This window comes from Callithrix jacchus, chromosome 1 (genome assembly GCF_049354715.1).
Source record: "Callithrix jacchus isolate 240 chromosome 1, calJac240_pri, whole genome shotgun sequence".
Taxonomy (NCBI): Eukaryota; Metazoa; Chordata; class Mammalia; order Primates; family Cebidae; genus Callithrix; species Callithrix jacchus.
In genome coordinates this window covers 89,853,578-89,875,613 of record NC_133502.1, presented here as the reverse complement: position 1 = coordinate 89,875,613, position 22,036 = coordinate 89,853,578, and the positions used below count along the sequence as shown (strand labels likewise).

At 36.9% G+C, this 22,036-nt stretch overlaps 1 protein-coding gene across 10 annotated transcripts in view; it reads right to left on the bottom strand.

Annotated features, from left to right (window-relative positions):
• Positions 1-22,036, bottom strand: part of CARNMT1 (carnosine N-methyltransferase 1) — a 46,443-nt gene that overhangs the window by 4,733 nt on the left and 19,674 nt on the right. For 5 of the 10 annotated variants that reach the window (XM_078366446.1, XM_078366454.1, XM_035302293.3 and 2 more), the window contains exons 4-7: positions 14,023-14,163; positions 12,995-13,173; positions 10,479-10,592; positions 4,563-9,366 (exon numbers count right to left, since the gene is read on the bottom strand). In XM_078366446.1, the coding sequence (XP_078222572.1) occupies positions 9,158-9,366; positions 10,479-10,592; positions 12,995-13,173; positions 14,023-14,163 (643 nt within the window). In that variant the 3' untranslated portion in view covers positions 4,563-9,157. Of the gene's footprint in view, positions 1-4,562; positions 9,367-10,478; positions 10,593-12,994; positions 13,174-14,022; positions 14,164-22,036 lie in introns of those variants that run through there. The other 5 variants (XM_078366461.1, XM_078366466.1, XM_078366463.1 and 2 more) reach the window with 1 other exon arrangement.

The window sequence follows — 22,036 nt, the reverse complement described above, 5'->3', positions numbered from 1 at the left end:
AACTCTGCTTCATCTATAATGACTTTTTTTTTTTTTTTTAAATAGAATCTCACTCTGTTGCCCAAGCTAGGGTGCAGTGGCATGATCTTGGCTCACTGCAACCACCAGCTCCCAGGTTCAAGCAATTCACCTGCCTCAGCCTCCTGAGTAGGTGGCATTTCAGGCACCTATCATCATGCCAGGCTAATTTTTGTATTTTTAGTAGAGACAGGTTTTCACCATGTTGGCCAGAGTGGTCTCAAAACCCTGAGCTCAAGTCATCGGCCTGCCTTGGCCTCCCGAAGTGTTCCAATTACAGGCATGAACCACCATGTGTACCCTGTAATATGACTTTAATGTGAGATAATATGTATTATACCTGTCATAAACAAGGTACTAAGTAAATGACAGGTATTACACTATTTTTACGACATCCTCTCTTTACTATCTTCTCATTCCATACATTCAAGAAACAAACACATGATTTAAAGGATGACTTCCAAATCTTTCAATCTATCATTTTGCCCAATCCACCAGCCTCATCCAGGAACCATTATCACTTAATACAGTTATACCTCAGACTAATCTAGACAATCTTCTCTCTACCTTTCATGGGTAATTATAAATCCTGCAACCAGCTCTCTATTCCTACTCCTCATACAATGTGCTAATCATGGAAGATAAAAGTATTTAATAACAAGACAAAGTTTCTGCTACCAAGAGGCTTACCATTTGGTGGATGATACTAAGGGTAAAAAAGTTTTTCTTCCTCTCTCCTTTCTCTTTCCTACACAAATGACTAGAAAAAAAACCATGAATATAATGTATATGTTACTGCTACTTACAAAAGATAACAATGGTTCCTTATCAAACTACTCTATCCAGCTTAAATTTGTAATATTAGTAAAAATAATCATTTTCTACCATTTCCCTGACCACTGCTAGGAAAAATAATCATTTTCTACCATTTCCCTGACCATTTCCTAGACTATCCAAAGCTTTTATAAGAATGCAGAGCCTCATAGCAGTCATTCCAGTTTTTAAAGATCATGCTGTTCCTGCTCCATTAAAAGAGTCTAATAACATAGTTTTATTATCTCTACATACATATATTCCAGTGATTTTTACATAGTTGGACCATTTTTACCTCTAGCCATGGTGTGTTCCACCTAGAGATCTCCACCCCTCCAACTCAAGCTTTAGCCATGCTTCAAAACCTTGCTGAAATCCATCCAAGTCTTCACCCCTACTGCTCACTCTTCTTTAATGTGGCATATTTTAAGACGCATTTAATGCAGTGTTGCATTGCTCACTGAAAATTTTTCAGCTAATCAGCACTGTCTACTCACTAGATTACAAGTTACATAAGTCAAGGAACACATCTCAAGTTTCTTTAAAACCCACTACAATGCTCCGCTTAGTGCTGAATTTATAAATTTTACCAAAGACAACAGCTGTAGTGTATATTTTTAGTCTTCTAATACAATGGTACTTTGACAAATATCCTTGTGCAAATTTTAGATTATCTCTTACAAAGATGACTCTTAAAGGCCAGAGAATGAACATTTTTACTGACTGGATTCAGACTGCCAAAAATGCTTTCCCAAAGAGTTATAAGTTTTCACTAACAACTGCAATAAGTACTTGTTTCAATATCTTATATTAAGTGGTGGAAATGCAATGTACAGTCACTTTGGAAAACACCTAGCCAATTTCTTGTAAAGTTATAGATATACTCACTGTATGTGACCTAGCAATTCTACTGTTACGTACTTATACAAAAGAAATGAAGATTTGCAGCCACACAAAGATTTATACTCATGTTTAATGCAACTTTATTCATTTATATTCATGTTTAATACAACTTTAATCACAGTAATTTGGGAATAACCCATACGTCTACCAACCAGTGAATGGATAAACAAAATGTAATATATCAAATGGAAAACTACTCAACAATTAAAAAGAACACCACAATGGTACATGCAACAAAATGATGATCTCAAAAGTGTAATGCTAAGAAAGCCAGAGACAAAAAGTGGCATACTGTATGATTCTATTTATATGACATTATAGAAAAGGGAAAACTATAGATAACAGAATCCAAAGTAGTGACCGCATGGTATTAGGAGTAAAAGGAGAGAAAGGAGTACAAGGGGACATTTTGGGGTGATGGATATGGAAAGATTTACTGTCTTGATTGGTTATACCATTATCCAGTTTTCAAAATGCGTCAAACTGTACATTTGTAAAAAGGGTGAATTTTGTATGTTAATTATGCCTCCAAAAAATCCAACTTAAAAAAAAAACACAACAAGAATTTTTATTAAACAAACTATTTGCTAATTTCTAAAAGGGAAAATTATATATATATGTAATTTAAATTTGCATCGCTTTGCGGCTGTGCGGTTTTTCATATTTCTGACTTAGTTGCACATTTTTTAAACAAATGTTTACCAAGCACCTAGCTAATGTCTGGCACTGGATATATATGAAGATGAATAAAAGAGAGACACATTCCTCAAAGGCTTCTTTGTTTTCTCAACTCTTTTGTCTCTTCATAGTCTTTAATTTTTAATTTTTTTTTTTAAGAGACAGTGTCTCATTATATGACCCATGATGATTTAGTATTCCTGGGCTCAAGCAATCCTCTTGCCTTAGTCTCCCAAATAGCTGGGACTACAGGCATGCAACACTACACCTAGATTTCTTCATATTCTTTTAGTGGTCATAACAGAAGGGGCAAAGATATGTTTTTTCCTTGATCATAAGAGAAAAAGTAAAAAGATCAAAAGTAGAAAGCTGAGATAACATCAAAAAGCATTAAAAAATCAAAAATCACCTCTAAGCCTAACATTCAGAGTATGCACTTGCATATCTCTTTGTGGTCTTTCCTTGGTGTATAGTATATTCCATATATAGTTTTACATCTTATACTTCATTAGGAACATTTCCTTATTTCATTATTTCTAGAAAATAGTTTTACTGTATGAATATCTTATGACTATCCACTCCATTACTGTTAGAAATGTAAGTTCAGCCGGGCACAGTGGCTCACGCCTGTAATCCCAGCACTTTGGGAGGCCGAGGCGGGTGGATCACGAGGTCAAGAGATCGAGACCATCCTGGTCAACATGGTGAAACCCTGTCTTGACTAAAAAAAAAAAAAAAAAAAAAAAAAAAAATTAGCTGGGCATGGTGGTGTGTGCCTGTAATACCAGCTACTCAGGAGGCTGAGGCAGGAGAATTGCCTGAATCCAGGAGGCGGAGGCTGCGGTGAGCTGAGATTGCGCCATTGCACTCCAGCCTGGATAACAAGAGCGAAACTCCGCCTCAAAAAAAAAGAAATGTAAGTTCAATCTAAGTTCTTCCTGAGTATGTCTGTTCATTTCATCAGTCTTTAGTCTGCCCATATCTGATTACTTTCCTCTGACAGACTTCTAGAAGTATAATTAATCTAATAAATATCGGTAATAGTGAATTAATTATGTAACAAGCCAGATGGCAAATATTTGAGGCTTTTTGTGCCACATACAGTGTCCACCATATATTGTTATTTATGTTCTTCCCTGTTACTCTTTAAGAATATAAGAAATACTTACAGTGGTAGGGCCATACAAAAATGGGCTGCAGGCCAAATTGGCCTATGGGCTGTAGTTTGCCAATCCCTGACTAAATGTATTAATATTTAAGAGTTTTCCACACATTATTTTGTAGTATGCTACTGTTTTTCCAGAAGAAAGTCGTATCGTTTTACATTCCCACTAGCAGAACAAGAGCACAGCCTATCTCACCATAATAACCTAAGCTTTTAAATAAGTAAATTTTAAAACCTAGTGAATATGATAGGTGAAAAATGGTAGCACATTTCTATTTATTTGACTAACAGTGAGAATGAACGTTGTTTTCTGTATACAGGTTGTTTCCATTTATTCTTTTTTTCATTTTTTTACTGAGTGTTGGAGTTTTGCTCTGTCACCCAGGCTGGAGTGCAATGCCATAAGCGTAGTTCACTGCAGCCTTGAATTCTTGGGCTCAAGTGATCCTCCCACCACAGCTCCCAAGTAGTTGGGACTACAGGCACGTGGCTAATTTTTAAATTTTTTTTAGAGACAAAGGGTCTTCCCGTGTTGCCCAGGCTGATCTAGAAATCCTAGCCTCAAGGGATCTGCCTGGTTTTACCTCAGAAGTTACTGGGATTGGCCAGGCGCGGTGGCTCACGCCTGTAATCCCGGCACTTTGGGAGGCCGAGGTGGGTGGATCACGAGGTCAAGAGATCGAGACCATCCTGCTCAACATGGTGAAATCCCGTCTCTACTAAAAATACAAAAATTAGCTGGGCATGGTAGCGCACGCCTGTAGTCCCAGCTACTCAGGAGGCTAAGGCAGGAGTATTGCCTGAACCCAGGAGGTGGAGGTTGCGGTGACCCGAGATTGTGCCATTGCACTCCAGCCTGGGTAACAAGAGCAAAACTCCATCTCAAAAAAAAAAAAGGAAGTTACTGGGATTACAGGCATGAGCTATGTCATCTAGTTTTTATTTTTTTAAATAACTTGCAACTTATGTTGTACAGCCTATTTCATTTCTGGGTAGTTTTCTTTTTTTCCCCCCTTTAAATATTTTTTTAAAAATCTAAACATATAGTTTACGGTTGATATGGTTTGGCTTTGTGCCCCCACCCAAATTTCACCTTGAATTATAATCCCCACATGGAGGGAGGGACCTGGTGGGAGGTAACTGGATCATGGTGGACAGTTTCCCCCATGCTGTTCTCATGAGACTGAGTTCTCACAAGATCTGATGCTTTAAAAGTGGCAGTTCCTCCCTCACCTTCTCTCTGCCCCGCCACGTGTGAAGAAGGTGCCTGCTTCCCCTTCTGCCATGATTGTAAATTTCCTGAGATCCCCAGCAATGTGGAACTGTGAGTCAATTAAAGCTCTTTTGTTTATAGATTACCAAGTCTCAGGCAGCATCTTTATAGCAGTGTGGAAATGAACTAATATAACCATTAAAGAAAAAATATACATATAAAGGAACTTTTGCTTCTTGTAAAGGCAGGTTAGGTCATTCAGGCCTACACTCTTATTGCAAACAATTAAAGCTAGTAGATTAAACTTACTTCTAAAAATCTTGGCCGGGCGTGGTGCCTCATGCCTGTAATTGCAGCACTTCAGGAGGCAGAGGTGGGTGGATCACAAGGTCAGCAGTTCGACACCAGCCTAACCAACATGGTGAAACCCTGTGTCTACTAAAAATCCAAAAATTAGCTGAGTGTGGTGGTGCGTGCCTATAATCCCAGCTACTCGGGAGGCTAAGGCAGGAGAATCGCTTGAACCCCAGCGGCAGAGGTTGCAGTAAGTGGAGATTGTGTCACTGCACTCCAGACTGGGTGACAGAGTGAGACTCTGACTCAAAACAAACAAACAAAAACCTTGTAAGTTAGTAAGAAATTACCAGGAACCTAGAGGTACACCTAGATGCCATTTTTACCCTAAGAATATTTCACTACCAAGAAGAAACTGATCTGCAATTTGATAAACTCTCTGGACCAAGGGGACATAAGACAAGTCCTGGGTCTGCTTCATGATTGAGAGATCATTCAACATTAAAGCAGGAATAGTAAGGGCTATCTTTATCTTTTTTTCCCCCCTATTAATTCTTGAGCCCTCCTTTGATTTCTTCCTTTTTTTATTTTTTACTTTTCTATTAGGCTATCTTTAAGGTGAGAGTAGGAAATAATAAACTTACTTCTATCCTTTAGCCTCATGAGACTGCATGAGAAGTTGATCTAGTGTCTTTAAAGGGACAAGGGTAGTTGTACATCATCGTTTAATCCTAGGGTAGATTTACAACCTAATTTAACATGTCATGGGTGGTCCCATACATCTCAAGTCCTAATTTAGTTTAAAACAGTTCTGGACTGACAATGCTCTAATCTCCTGGCAGAAGGAAATATTCCTTTGGGGAAAAACTGTTCAATCCAGGCCTTAAGAAATCCGAAGTGCGATTTCTCAAGCACAATCCCCAATAAACACATGGTCAACAGCACAGAGAAACAAGGAATTATAAACAAGAACCAACAAAACCAAGAGAAGACAGAAAATGACCTGCAAAGACTTGAGATATTAGAATTATAAGACATAATATGCTAAGTATTTTAAAATAAAGGACTATCAGTCAGAGAAACTATCCAGAATGCAGCCACGGTGGGAAAGATACCAAGATAAGTGGTTAAGATATATAAAAGCTAGCATGAGAAGTCCTAAAATACATCTGATTGCATTTCCAGACAAAAAAAATAACAGAGAAAAAGAATGAGGCAGAGGCAGTAAGTGAAGAAATAATGGCTGTTGTTACATATTTTAACGCTAAACCTATGATTGGTCGGGGAAAACCCCAACAAAGCTGAAATTTTTCACAACTGATAAGGTCAATTCATAGACTTAAGAAGCATAACAAACTGCACAGATCAAAAAGGGAAATCCACACCTAGATATACTATTAGACTTGCTAAAAACTACAAAGTAAAAATCGTGAAAAAAAGATTACCTTCAGAGGAGCAACATTTTAAAAAGCTGAATTCTCAACAGCAAAGACAGAAGCTTGAGGCCACTGGGTGTGATATATTCTCAGTGTTGAAAGCTACCTGCCCTTAGTACTGTATCCTTAGTGTTGCATTGGAACTAAAGTTATCAGCATGAACTCATGATTTTGCCTGTATATGTGTGTGTATGTATGTATGTGTGTGTGTTTAGTTTTTCTTAAGGCCCTCCTTTGATGAACTCATGATTTTTGTAGACACACATGTACTTACGATTTTTATAGACAGACATATACATGCATTTCTTACCTTGTTTGCCAAAAAGGCCTAGAAGCAATACCACTCCAGTGGTAGACCCTAGAGTTGTCATTTCTATAAACCATTCCCCATTAAAAGGAACCAGGGATCCTCAGAAATAATGGCTGGTCAGACAAAGTACAAGATGGGCCTGGAATATCTAGTTGTTTCACAACGTAGGTAGTTACCAAACGTTTTAATTCTTCAGATGTGGTTAGATTCATTTTATTAATTCTTCTAGATGTAGCTAAATGCCTGCCCTCTACGACTTGACTACAATTTTATCAGTGTATACATACACACACATTCTCTTTTTAGAAGAAATTATAAATAAATATGTTTAAGTAGTGCTGGTAAGCATGAAAAACTGAAAAAGGGAATTACAGGTATTCTTCTGTTCTTTGCCAAAAGCATAGCCTTAACCAAAGAACATATGCATAACAGTTCCCTTAAAAGGCTTACTAGCTTTCCTTAAACTGGATAGTGTTTGCTAGTCCATCAAATCTTTCTTAATTAAAGCATTTTGTAAATTAATAATCTCCCCCCAAATCGACTTCATGTAATTTGAGCAACAGTTTCATTTATAATTTTACCTCCAATGTCATTTGTTCCAGAATGGCTGAGTATTAGATTTCTCAAAATATATGAATATATTGACATTCTAGTCTACATAAGCATGATTAAGGTAAAATCATCCCCAAGAGGTTGACCTCTCAGTTTATAGAGAAAATTAAGCCTCCAGGTCCATACAACTAACGCAAAAACCCTAAGAATGTTATGAATTTACCAATATAAATGGCAGATTATCATGTCTTCTGGCAGTCACTTTTCCTTCAAGACACCTTAGTATGTTTCCTTTTTCAAATTTTGAAACAATACATTTATACGTACATGTAACAATTATTTATATCCACTGTTTGCCAGGCTTTGTACCAGGTGAATAGGAAGCTTTAGATCTTTGCCCTCATGGAGCTTAGAGACTAGCAGGGGAAACAAAAGCCTATGGGTGCTAACACCAAACTGAGGTATGGGCTACAGTAGAGTCTCTTAGAACATAAAGAAATACAGAATACTTAACCCAACCCGAAAGGATCACCTGAGCTAAATGTTTAAGAACACATAGGAACTACCCAAGGGAAAACAGAAGAGAAAGAGAAAGGGCTAAGTCAAAGGACTGGCACTTGATGTCAGAGAAAGGGTGGTAAAAAACAACAATAGAAAAGAAACTGAGACACAAAACAGAAGAAATATCATAAGGGCATTGTACATAAATCCTGAAGAGTTTAGGTTTTCCAGAAAGCTAGAATTTCATGCAGGGAGTCTTACAGGAACAGATTTGCATGATAGGAAGGTCACTGGTGATTATGTGGAGAAATGAAAAAGGCTGAAGACAACTCGAAGATGGGGACATCCTTAAGGAAACTACTACAGTCATCCTAATGCTAATCTAGACAAGAAACCGTGATATTAGAGCAATGGTTTTGAACTGCGGATGACTATGCCAATGCCCTCCACTCCCCAGAGGGCAACATGTTTCAATATCTAAAGACATTTTGATTGTTAAAACTGAGAGACACTACTGGATTCTTAGAGGCTAGGTAGGCTGTTAACCATCCTACAGTGTACAGGCCAGACCCCCCACTTCCCTCACCACTCCCACTGAACAGTGATCCAGCTCAAACATCAATACCACAGTTGAGAAACCCTGCAAGAGATATTCAAGAGCAATTCAGTAGCTTTAGGAGATAACTTTTAGACAGACTAGAGGCAAACAGTGAGGAAAAAGAGGGTCCTATTGACTGTTCATATTCCCCTGCCTTTAAATTCATATGTTAAAGCCCTAATCCTCAGTGAGGCTATATTTGAAGGTAGGACTTCAAAGGAAGTAATAAAGGTAAATGAGGTCTTAAGGGTGGGGTCCTCATCCAATAGGATTAGTGTCCTTATAAGAAAAGATATGGCCAAGCAGTAGTGGCTCACGCCTGTAATCCAAGCACTTTGGAAGCCAAGGCGGGCAGATCACCTGAGGTTGGGAGTTCAAGACCAGCCTGACCAACATGGTGAAACCCTGTCTTAAAAAAAAAAAAAATTAAAAAAAAAAAAAAAAAGAAAACATACCAAGGAGCTCATTCATGCACTCTTTCTCCCCTTATGCACAACCAAAGAAAGGCTATGTGAATAGACAGCAAGACGGTCGTACCCTGCAACTCAAAGGAAGAGCCCTCACTAGACACCAACCTGGCGGGCACTTGGAATTCCAGTCTTCAGAACTGTGAGAAAATAAACTTCTGTTATTTAAGCCTCCCAATCTGTGGTATTGTTATGGTAGCCTGAGTGAACTAATAAAAGGGGTAATGACAGATTCCCAGTATTTTTGTTGGGGGAATCTGAGTAGATGATGAATAGAAAAGATACTGGGTGGCATGGAATTGTTTTCTGTTTTGTTCTGGTTTTTCTTTGAGATGGAGTCTCAGCATGTTGCCCAGGCTGGTCTGGAGACACAAAGATTTTGAAGTATCTGTGATACACCCAAGTTGGACATATTGGCCTGGAGCACAAGAGAGATGTTTGATCAGAGATAAAGCTTGGGAATTGAAAGAGTAAGAAAAGCCATGCAATCAGGTAGGAGGAATATGGAGTCAAAAATGAGTACATGGCATAAAAAATGAAAAACACTGAATAGATGCTCGGAACACACCAATATTTAAAAGAAAATTGATTCTGAGATTTTTTTTTTACATTCTTTAACTTATACATGCAAAAGATATATGTTAATATTTTATAAAGTATTAACCTTCCAAATAACTATTTTTAAGGACTGTGTTTCTCCATATTACAATTTCCAAAATTGTTTTGAAACTCCATAGTGGAATTAGCTCTCCTAATTGACTTCCTGTTAACCAATGTTCTCCATTACTTCTGATGCCCATGACAGATCATAAGTCACATTTTAGTACATCTACTCTTATCAAACAGTATACTTATCAGGAGCCAACGTTATTTGCTTCAGGTAGTCACAACTATTGTATGACATAACTCAATAAAATATGCATAAACCAACAAAACAAACATTCAAAATAAAGCTGTTTCTATGAAAGTTAAGCCACATACTCTGGAAATACATAAAACCTTACCATACCTCAGTAATGGGGGCCAAAAAATTTAATCACATAAATACAGGATGTTAATGCTAACTTACAAATTAACCCAAGATAATAAAGAAATTTCTAGCATCGAGTACTAAGCAGAATATGGATGTAATGAGGAGGAAGATTCCATGGGAAAGGTAAAATCCTTCCCTTATGGTTCATTATAGAACAAAAAACAGATCACTCTCTTCCTAACAGAAGGGACCACTGTCTCAGCATGTGGGATGGAGATAATGAGGAAATGATTACCTACCATCAGATCAACAATTAGTATACACTGAAATTTCAATGACTGTGAGACTGATCTAAGTATGAATATACAACTTTTGAGCTTCCACTGCCTTTGGAGGCATCACCACCAGGATGCAGTCTAAAGGAAACTGCGGAGGTTTTAAAACATTTACAAGATAATTCTAATTTTCATGAACATTTGAGACTGTAAGTTAAATATAAAATAGCTGTAAGTACTCAGATTAACATATAAAATTTTAGTAAATACTAAAAAACTTACCTAGATTTATCCAAATTCCACCTGGCTTGAGTATTTTCCATATTGTATCAATATAATCAATTACATTGTGAGCTGTGTCTATGAAGAAACAGGTAGCAATACAGTCCCAGGTATCTAATCAAGAAAAATTAAATTACTGCATCTGTTACTTTGCTTTTTTCTTTTAATTAATCCTTTAAAGTTGCCAGTTACCTTTTACAGAGTATTAATATTTGATAGAAATACAGAAGCTAAACTTCTGATCACCACTATAATCATGGTAACCTAATAATCACTTATCGGAAATACTGATATCAATAGCCTGATTAAGTAATCAATTTGGAAATTATCCCAAATAACACAGATATTATAATCTAATCTCAACGTATTATTACCAAATTATATCTGTAAGAGTTTATTATAATCTAATCTCAACATATTATTACCGAATTATATTTGTAAGAGTTTTGTTGGCTGGGCGCTGTGGCTCACGCCTATAATCCCAGCACTTTGGGAGGCCGAGGCAGGTGGATCACGAGGTCAAGAGATTGCGACCATCCTGGTCAACAAGGTGAAACCCCGTCTCTACTAAAAATACAAAAAATTAGCTGGGCATGGTGGCGCATGCCTGTAGTTCTAGCTACTCGGGAGGCTGAGGCAGAAGAATTGCTTGAACCCAGAAGGCAGAGGTTGCGGTGAGCCGAGATCGTGCCATTGCACTCCAGTCTGGGTAACAACAGCAAAACTCCGCCTCAAAAAGAAAAAAAATTTTGTTTATACACTATTCAAATTGTAGGCTTCATTTAAAATCACTTAAAACAAAATAATAGTCATTCCAATTTACACTAGTGTTAACCACCAAGTCTGGTAGGTTTCAGAAAGACTGCAGGCACTAGTTGCCAACTAAGAAATCAATGACATCCAAATACCTCAAGATCTACTACAACTGCAAATAATTACCAGGAAAAAAGGGGAACCAAGGGCAGGTAGAAGCAATGGGTGAAAATCCAGTAGAGAACACCGTTTTTCTCTTGGAGGTATGGTGTCTGTACAAATCCTGGTGCAATAAAGGCATTTTTTAATTGTATTTTTTATTGGATCCCATGGAGGAGTACCTTTATCATTTGTTCTCTCAAGCCCTGCTCCAGAAAAAGGGGACTTTTCCTTGCCTAAGTGGTGTTTTCCATTATTTCATTCCTTATCCCCAACACCTTACATCTTTCAACTCTAATTCCTTCAGAATACAGGTTGTCCCAATCTCATACATAGTTCAGGGAAAAATAAAAGCTTTCCATGTGGTTAAATAAATAAATAAAAACAATCTATGTTGTTGCTACTTCTGCTTCAAGCCCTCCAATGGCGTCCTGTTTCTCTGAGTACAATTCCAAGTTCTTACTATGGCCTGCCTACAAGTTTGCCTCATCAAATCCTCTCGATGCTGACTTCCCACCACCGTACCCATTGCTTAGTACAGTCCAGCTCCTCCTTAAGCAGAGCAACCACGCTCTCTACTCCCTAACCCTCCTTTCTTGCCATTCCCTATCTAAAACATTTTCCCTTCAAAGAGCTCAATGGTTTGCCTCTGTACTCTTTCAAGGTTCTCTGCTAGACGTTTTTTTTTTTAAGTTTCTGCTCTTAGAAAGGCTTTCCCTGACAACTCTATAAAAAGAAGCAGCCCCTCCCCAGTCACTCTGTAACCCCTCTTCCCTGCCTTAAATTTTCTTTCTCACAATATTATATTTGTCATTGCCTCACTTTCTCTACTAGAATAGAAGTTCTCCATGGATGGGGACTTTGTTTTGTTCCCTGTTCTCTTTTGACACCTAGAACATACCTGCTACTTAGTAGGTACTCAACAAGTACCTACTGACTGAATGATTTTGCTGAACCCTCAGTATTCTATTTTTTTCTCCTTTTACTGCCAGTCTCCCTCTCCACTTTCCCCATTACCATCTCCCTTTCTCTCATCCCTAGCTCAGATTTCTTCAACAGTTTGCCAGGCTGAAGTCAATGCACAGCCTGACTACAAAAGTCCTCCATGATCTGGAACAAATTTACTTTTCTAGCAATATCTCCCATTAAATCCCATTAAATCTTTCATTAAAGCTTTTCTTTCCTTGCCAGTACAGCTGTGCTGCCATCCTCAATCATCTTATTCATATCTTTGTACTTCTGTCTGCCTCAAATGCTATTCTCTCAGCCTTCAAGTCATAGCCTCACTATGAACAGCTTCCTTCTCACACTAATAACCTTTCTTTTTTTAGTATTCATTACTCATTTAAACTTTGTTTACATCATATCTTTTAGTATTAATGGGCCCAATAGATCCTAAATTTCTTGACTGTAGATAATCTTACACTTCTTTTCATTTCCTATCGATGCCTTGTATATGGACCTTGAAAATCTCTAAATTGACACTGACGTATGCCTTAGGTTCTACCATCAAAATGAGTGATCTAAACCTTGGCTTAGGATAAAACTAGCTCATAAATTTAGAATAAAGGACAAGACTTTCTAAATGCTTGATTTGAACTTACTGCATTCTGAATAAATCTCCTGAAAATCTCCTGCTGTCATAGAAAAGTTAGAACCAGGAGGAAGACCGTGGGGGTCAACATCAGGGAAAAAGATGGGTCGAATCTGATCAGCTGATCTCCGGTTATTGCTAAACTGATGGATCCAAGGATAAAGTTTATATTTATTAATTTCAGAACATCTGCAAAATATGAGCATAAAATCAGGTGTTAACCTAAATATTTGCCAAGAAAATCCACTTTAAATACTAAAATATTCTGTTTAATTGAAGATTTGCATATGTAATTCATTATTACTTAAAAAGTCACTACAACAGCTTCCCTGATTATCTGAAAATGTACATATACATGTACATGAGCAACCAATCATGGATTAATAACAGAAAAAAAAGTAAATTCAGAGATAAAAATATACTGTTCATCCAAAGTTTAAAAAATTTATTTCTAAACTTCAAAACCAAGTAAAACAATTCAGCTAGTTTTTTTTAAATGGTACTGGTTTTAACTAAAACAGTTTGCTATCTATTTTTTTTTATAACCCTCTTCTTTTTCTCTTTTTCACTAACCCCCTAAAACTCACACTGCCATCTGAGACAATGTATTCTTTAAATAAGGCAGCTACTTAATATACATCTTCTGGCTTTAAAAATAACAACTGTCTTCCATTGCCTTCCAAAAGAGGCCACAGAAGTTCTAAGAGATCTTTCCATCTCAGTCATGAGAGCATACTTGGCCGCTTAAATACTCCTTCCTGGTTCATACTTAGTCCTGAAGATTTGTATAGAAATCATTTCATGGAATGTCCAATCACTTTCTAGAAAGTCACTTACCCATCCTGTTTCAACATTCTGATAACTAGGCAATTGGTTCAAGTGATAATCCGTATCTTTAATTTCAACATAAGAAACATTTGTGACATATATCATAATCAATACTATGTACTTATCTTCAAATTCAAAATTGTTCAAGAAAAAGGTAAGTCAATCTGATTCTGAGAAATTACTATTTCCAGCAAAAAATAAATTAAATACCTGTTGAGTACAAAGTTGGAAGAAAAGAGCATAAAAAAACTCCATTCATTTCCTTGACAAGCATAACCTAGCATAGCTATTTCCCAGGCCAGTCTTCCTAGTCCAGCACCAGGTACCAGAATATTTACTTTAGAAGGATCCCTGAAATGAAATAAGGCAATTATGTCCAACCCCTCAAAGAAAAAAACGAAAAAGACAAAATCCACATTAACAACTAAAAACTTACTCATTTACTCAATAAGAATAAGCTCACTAAAACTGACTTCTTACAATCAAGAAATACTTCTACATATCAAAAATAAGAGGTATAAGAATTTATTATGTATGTTCAGATATGAGATGAGGGTTTTAGCCCTCAAAAACTATTTTTCAGAAAAAAGGAGTACTCTTAAATCTGAAGACTTATAAAGTCATTCATATTCCTAACAGCTGTCACCCTGAACAACTATCTTAGAAAGACAAATTATTCCAAAGGGATCCCAATTAAATATGAAGAGTTTGAAAAAAAATAGTTCATCATATGGGACAATAAATACAACATAACTTTATTTCTAAATTTTATATGTAACCCAATTGTTTACAGACATAGCATTTAATGTGTCAGGTATATCTCTAAATCCTTAAATATTTTAGTTGACGAAAGAATTTGGGAGAGGGGATATTTTCATGGGGAAATGGGAAACAGCCCTCTAATTAAGCATACATGATAGCAAATATATTACATCAAATCAGAGGTTCACAACCAAACTGATTTCTACCTACTAGCATCACAATGCCATTACATATTTCCTTCAGTGTAACAGCCATTATTCCACTTTCAAACCACTAAAAGCTTTACCAAAGCAAGGCCTTTTCTCCGGAATTTTGACAAATCAGTATAATCCTGAGGAAACTAAAATTGTAGTCTTATAAGAAGCCAAAGGGAAATGTATATAATCAGCTAATATGTCAAGTAAATATAAATTTCACTACTAATTTCCTAAATTTGGTTCACAAATCAAATCCAATATCCAAGTCTACTTCTACAAATTCTCTTTTAACTACATGGTTTTTAAATTTGTCATGCTCCAAGCAGCAACAGGGCACTTTACTAGTAGCCCATATAAACTTTGCATATCCCACTTCAAAATAAAAAAGAACGAACACTGTGGGGCTTTTGAAAACTCATAGCTCCAGGACTCTGCTATTCCTTATATAAGGGACCTGCCATTGCGGCACTCTACTCAGACCTAACTCACTCTCATTTCTCACTCTCTACCAGACCCACCAAAACCCCTATTCTCGAGAATTACCTTTCTTTTCTCAGGTCCCATCTGCCCAATCATAACATGCACTTCCACCCCTACTCCAGCAAGTGGCTGTTCTCAGCTTTGAATTTTTTTTTAAATTATCTGATCAAAGTCATACTACAGAAAGCAAAAGGATTTGGAAGCAAATTCATAGAGTATTTAAATATTTATATAAAAATAACTAGCAATCAATTTCCGAATGGCTGATGACCCCAGTAAAATATTATCACGTAGAAGTTAGAAATTATGCTAACCTGAAGGAAGAGCTGTGCCAATGTTAACAACAATTATTTTGGTAACTTACAGAAAGTTAACTTAATGACTGCTTTTATCAATGACAACGAGGATTTTATTATGACAAAGAAGATTTCAGTGGACATATAAGAAATGCATCAAAGCAAACCCTCTAGAACAAAAAAAAAAAGATTAAGAACTATGCAATGAACAGGTAAGATGGAGAGAATTTTTCCCTAACTCTTTGATCTTGGCTAGATTTTCTTCATTGGGTTTTTTTATACAAGGGATATTAGCAGCATAATGAAAAGTTCCTCTAACTATGGTGTGTATGAAACTAAGGCACTCTAAGTAGACATTTCTGCTATAAATTCATATGAAGTCTAGGGCATTTCTATGAGGCCATTTCTGTGGAGAACAAGAAATATAAATCTAATACAGACCTTTATGATGAGAATACCTTAAACCAGGCTGAAACATTTTTAAAAGCAGAATAGAGACATAGGTTATGTGGCTCCGTAATCAAATGGTGCCTACTTGAGATTCTTCGCAAAAATAAGCAAGCCAACAAGTTTACCTAGTTAATAAGGTCCAAATACGGAGAAGCAGTACATTTATTATAAATATGACCTTCCTAATAACAGGACGAAAAGTTTCAACAGTTTATTCAAGACAAACAAGAATGGAAAAGGATACATCTGTAAGGACAGACATAGAGCCCATGTGTCTAAAGAGGCCATGGATCACATTCCATCACCCATTCTGCTCCAGCTATTTCACCAGCAGTAAATACTGTTCTCGACAGAGGTTTCCTTTGTTGCACACAGAACGATCTTTGCATTACAGTTGTAAATTTTTTTTTTTTTAAGATGGAGTCTCACACTGTTGCCCAGGCTGGGGTACAATGGCGTGATCTCGGCTCACTGCAACCTCTGCCTCCCAGGTTCCAAGCGATTCTCCTGCCTCAGCCTCCTGACTCAGTAGAATTACAGGCACCTGCCACCATGCCCTATTTTTTGTGTGTGTGTGTATTTTTAGTAGCGATATGGTTTCACTATGTTGGCCAGGCTGGTCTCAAATGTCTGACCTCGTGATGCACCAGCCTCGCCTCCCAAATTGCTGAGATTGCAGGCATGAGCCACTGTGCCCGGCAAGCTGTAAATTTTAAAACTTGAACACAAAATGCTGTCTTGTTAAGTCAACATTATGAAACTTGGCTGACCCCTAGTGGTAGAAGTAAATACAACTTTTAAGTACCTACAATGGTTCTCTGAATCACAGCTATTCATTCTCCAGTACAGTAAAAGCCACTAACTACATGTGGCTACTGAATACTTAAAATGTGGCTAGTGCAAATTGAGACATGTTGTTAAGTGTAAAATAAACACCAAATTTAAAGACAGTATAAAAAGGAACGAAGCTGGGCGCGGTGGCTCACACCTGTAATCCCAGCACTTTGAGAGGCTGAGGCGGGCGGATCACGAGGTCAGGGGTTCGAGACCAGCCTGACCAATATGGTGAAACCAATCTCTACTTAAAAATAGAAAAATTAGCCAGGTGTGGTGGTGCATACCTAAAATCCCAGCTAGTTGGGAGGCTGAGTCAGGAGAATTGCTTGAACTCGGGAGGTGGAGGTTGTGTGAGCTGAGAGCGTGCCATTGTACTCCAGCCTGGGTGACAGAGCAAGACTCCGTCTCAAAAAAAAAAAAAGTAATGAAAAATAATCTCACTAATAATCTTTTATTACATCAAAATTTTTAAAACAAAAATAAAATTGTTTCTTTTAAAAAATACAGCTGCCCTGAGCATACTGCCTGTGGGGTGGCCCTGCTCTGTAGGAGCAATAAAAAAATTTTTTTTTTTAATATCTAAAGCAAATATGGCAAAATGTCAAGGCTTAACAGAGCTACTGAATTTTTTTTTTTTAATCTGAGACAGTCTTGCTCTGTTGTCCAGACTGGAGTGCAACAGTGCTACCTCAGTTCACTGGAGCCTCTGCCTCCCAAGCTCAGACAATCGTCCTGCCTCAGCCTCCCAAGTGGCTGGGACTACGAGGTGTGTGTCACGACACCTGGTTAATTTTTATACTTTTTAAGAGATGGGGTTTTGCCGTGTTGCCCAGGCTGGTCTTGAACTCCTGGGCTCAAGCAACCCACTCACCTTGGCCTCCCAAAGTCCAGGGATTACAGGCGTGAGCTACCATACCCAGCCAAAACTTTTTTTACTCATCACAGAAATATACTATAAATCAGAAGTGTTTAGCACCTTCAAATATATAATCCTAATTTAACTCTTCATCACCTCCCAACAAAGAACTCTCTTTCAGCCAGACGACCTTCTCACTGATCCCAGAAAAGACTTTCTCATGTTAATCTTTAGAGCTTTTTCCCAGAGAAACTCAAATTATTACTTTATCATTTAAATTGTCACTTCATCTATATTTCCTACATATCCCAGGCAAAGTTCCTTGAATTCTCTTTTCTATGCTTTCGATAATTAATTCCTACTTCCACTATAGTTTACATATTAAGGATCTTCACTTTGCATCATTCACTTAATAAAGGTACAGCAACTATGGCTTGCCAGCTAGTCACCTGTCATTGTAATTGAAGTTTTACTGAAACACAGCCATACCCATTCATTTAAGAATGGTTTGTGGCTGCCTTCCTACAACAATGGCACTGAGCAGTCTCAACAGAGACCACATTGCCGGAAAAGCCTGAAACATTTACTGCCTGGCACTTAAGAAAACATTTGCCAACCCCGATATAATACAATATCCCTGAACCTCTTTCATGCCATTACACAGAGCTTCCTTAACTCTACTGCATAACTGTAACATAATTTATCAATATCTCCTAATTAAAGACATTTATATTGTTCACGATATTTCACTATCATAATGTTAAAACTAATACCCTTAGCATGAATAACTCCTTGTTTTATTTTGAAAAATTTTACTTCCCACACTACACTAATGTAGTGGCATGAATAACTTTGATGTGCAGAAAATATTTGAATATCTTCCCTTAAACTGAACTTCCAAGAATCAAGATATGCATTTTTCCCCCCAGCATCAGCAGAAGTTTTGTTTTGAGATAGAGTCTTGCTCTGTCACCCAGGATGGAGTGCAGTAGCATGATCTTGACTCACTGCAACCTCTGCCTCCAAGGTTCAAGCAATTCTCCTGCCTCAGCTTTCCAAGTAGCTGGGACTACAGGCCCGTGCCACCATACCTGGCTAATTTTTATATTTTTAGTAGGGATGGGGTTTCACCATGGTGGCCAGGTTGGTCTTGGACTCCTGACCTCAGGTGATCCACTTACTTCAGTCTCCCAAAGTGCTGGGATTACAGGCGTGAGCCACTGTATCCAGCCAAGATAAACATTTGAATTTTGACAAATAAGCCAGATTGTTTTAAGTCAGCTTTTTGCTAATTTATTCTTCCAAAAGGAACATATTTATGTTTCCTCACATCTTCACTAAAAGTCATCTAACTTTTAAATCTTTGCAATAAAATAAAAATGGCATCTTAATGTGGTTTTACATTTGCATTTTCTTATGAGATTGACTGTCCTGTATGTCTTTCGGTGAACTATCATTTACAACATTTTTCTACTGGATTGTGAATGCTGAGTGGTTTTTCTACTGTGTTATTCCTTTAGATTTGTAAGCACTTGAAATCTTGACTTAAAAGAATAGCAAACACATACCTGTCTGTGTTAAGCTTTCAGGATGAGGGAGAAATCTATCTTTAGTCTCTAAACTACCACCTGCACTATTTGGCAGTCTACAATTCCTACATGTTCTTTTTTAAAATGGGTTCTTCCAGCTAAAAGAATCTTTTCATGAACTATAATTTACTTTCTCCATTTTTCCTAAGTGGGAAAAAAAAAAATGCTTCTTTAAGATGCTCAGAGTACTTTTTTCCTAACAGCCAACTATAAAAAAGAAAAAACAAAATCAACCAGTCGGTAGTGCATCAGTTTCTTTTTGGAGTGTTTCATATATATATATATATATATATATATATATAAATGCAAACACATAAATTTTTCCCCACAAACAAATCACTTCAGATTCTTCTAAAATTAAATGGGCTAATGAAATTAAGATCTAAAAAATACAGTCCAACAACTTTTAGGACTCAAAAAATGTGATTTTACATGTGAGCCCTCCTTCCAGACAGGATGCAAACTTAAGAATCTGTATTTCCTTAGCTACTATAAGCTTTACAGCACTGAATTCTTATATTTAAATGATTAGACACTCACTTGGAAAAATAAAAGAAAACCTGACGTGTGTTTCCTTAAGAAAAATATTTTAATGACCCCAATACAGTTAATTCTATACATTTAAGTATATGATCTTCTAAAAGCAGTTCAATTACAAATGGCCTTCAGTGAAATCACACTTACACACACACACACACACACACACACACACACACAGGCTAGCTGACATAAATTTGTGTTAACTCCAGTCTGAGTAAAAAGACATTAAATTCCCCATATAATTACTATGACATAAAAAGAGTCCTAGAAATTTATCTGAAAGACACAAAGTTGACCAGAATTTATCTAGCATCAACTTGGATTCTGAAGGGCTGTAATTAATACCCCTTTTCTTCCTTTACCTTTTTTTTTTCTTTTTTTTTTTTTGAGATGGAGTCTCACTCTGTTGCCCAGGCTGGAGTGCAGCAGTGCAATCTCAGCTTACTGCAAACTTCACTTCCTGGTTCAAGCGATTCTCCTGCTTTAGCCCCTCAAGCAGCTGGGATTACAAGCAAGTGACACCAGGCCCAGCTAATTTTTATAGTTTTAGTAGAGATAGAGTTTCACCATGTTGGCAACTACTATCCTCAAGTAATCCACCCATCTCAGCCTCCCAAAGTGCTGGGATTAAAGGCATGAGCCACCACACCTGGCCTAATGACCCTTTTCTAGGCTCTAGGGTTTACTTATTCTGACAAAGCTATGAATTTAATATCGATGCAGCCTTTACTGTGTTTTATTAGGTTTCCTGTTTAAGGTTTTTTTTTTCAATAGGTCACCTTATCTACTATAAGAAAATCAATCTAAATCAAGTAAGTAAAACAAATAACATAGGAAGAAATGTAATACTTCCATTGGATCCAAGAATGGCAAAAAAAAAAAAAAGTGTGACAGATATTTCAGTGTACTTTATTTAAAGTTTATATATACCCATCCACTTTTATAACAATACTTTCAGGAAAGGAAACTGGGTAACTGAGGAAGAGTTATGAAGAACTGTTATGGAAAGGAGACTATATATCCCTTGAAACCTTTTAAGCTATAAATTCTGTAAAATGCTTTACTTATTCAGAATGGTTTAAAAAAATTTTTTTTAATTTTAAAAATAACCTATTAGCACCATTTAGAACTAACTCATCCTTGCCTCATCAGTCTACTTTATGTCAAGTAATAAAATGGAAAAATAACAGTAAAACATTATGTGTGCTAGTTCATTAATTATCTTTAACAATGGCATATGATTTTAGTGTTGCTAACATTGTTATACTAATTAAATAATGTTATCATACATGATTCCATAATTACTGAGTATAAACAAAGTCATGTTTTAAGTGCCAGAAATGACACTGACATAAATATTTCACATTCAGCCTTCAACATTCACTGAAACTTTGGTATGTTATTTTTTTTTTTTTTTCCTGACCAGGGATTTGGTTCACAGCCAAAACTTTGGTACATTTCTATTAAAAGTCCTACCAATTAAAACTTACAGATATTTCAGCAACAGATATTATGAATCTTGAGATATACCTGCACTTTACAGAAAGTATTAAACTAGCATCTATTGCTTGACAAAGGAGGTCACTGAGCATATCTATCGACAGAGAATCCCAACTAGAAACTTTAAGAATGTATCTTTTTGGAAACAACAATGTTTACTAAAAAGATCATTTACCATGACCAAATGGAATTTATCCTAGGAATGCAAGCATGGTTCAACATAAGAAAATCAATTGATGAAATATATCACATTAATGGAATGAAGAAAAAACATATATATCAACTCAATTGATGCAAAAAAGACATTTGACAAAATCCAGCACTCTTTAATCAGAAAAACCTTTAGAAACCTTAAGAAAATTTGGCTGGGCGCGATGGCTCATACCTGTAATCCCAGCACTTTGGGAGGCCAAGGTGGACGGATCACTTGAGGTCAAGAGTATGAGATCAGCTTGACCAACATGATGAAACCCCGTCTCTACTAAAAATAGAAAAATTAGCCAGGTATGGTGGTGGGTGCCTGTAATCCCAGCTACTTGGGAGGCTGAGGCTGCAGTGAGCTGAGATGGTGCCACTGAACTCCAACCTGGGTGACAGAGCGAGACCCTGTCTCAAAACAAACAAACAAACAAAACAAACCAAAAAACAAAAAACGAAGAAAATTCTTCAACATGATAAAGGGTGTTTATGAAAGTCCAACAACTAGTCAATGGTGAA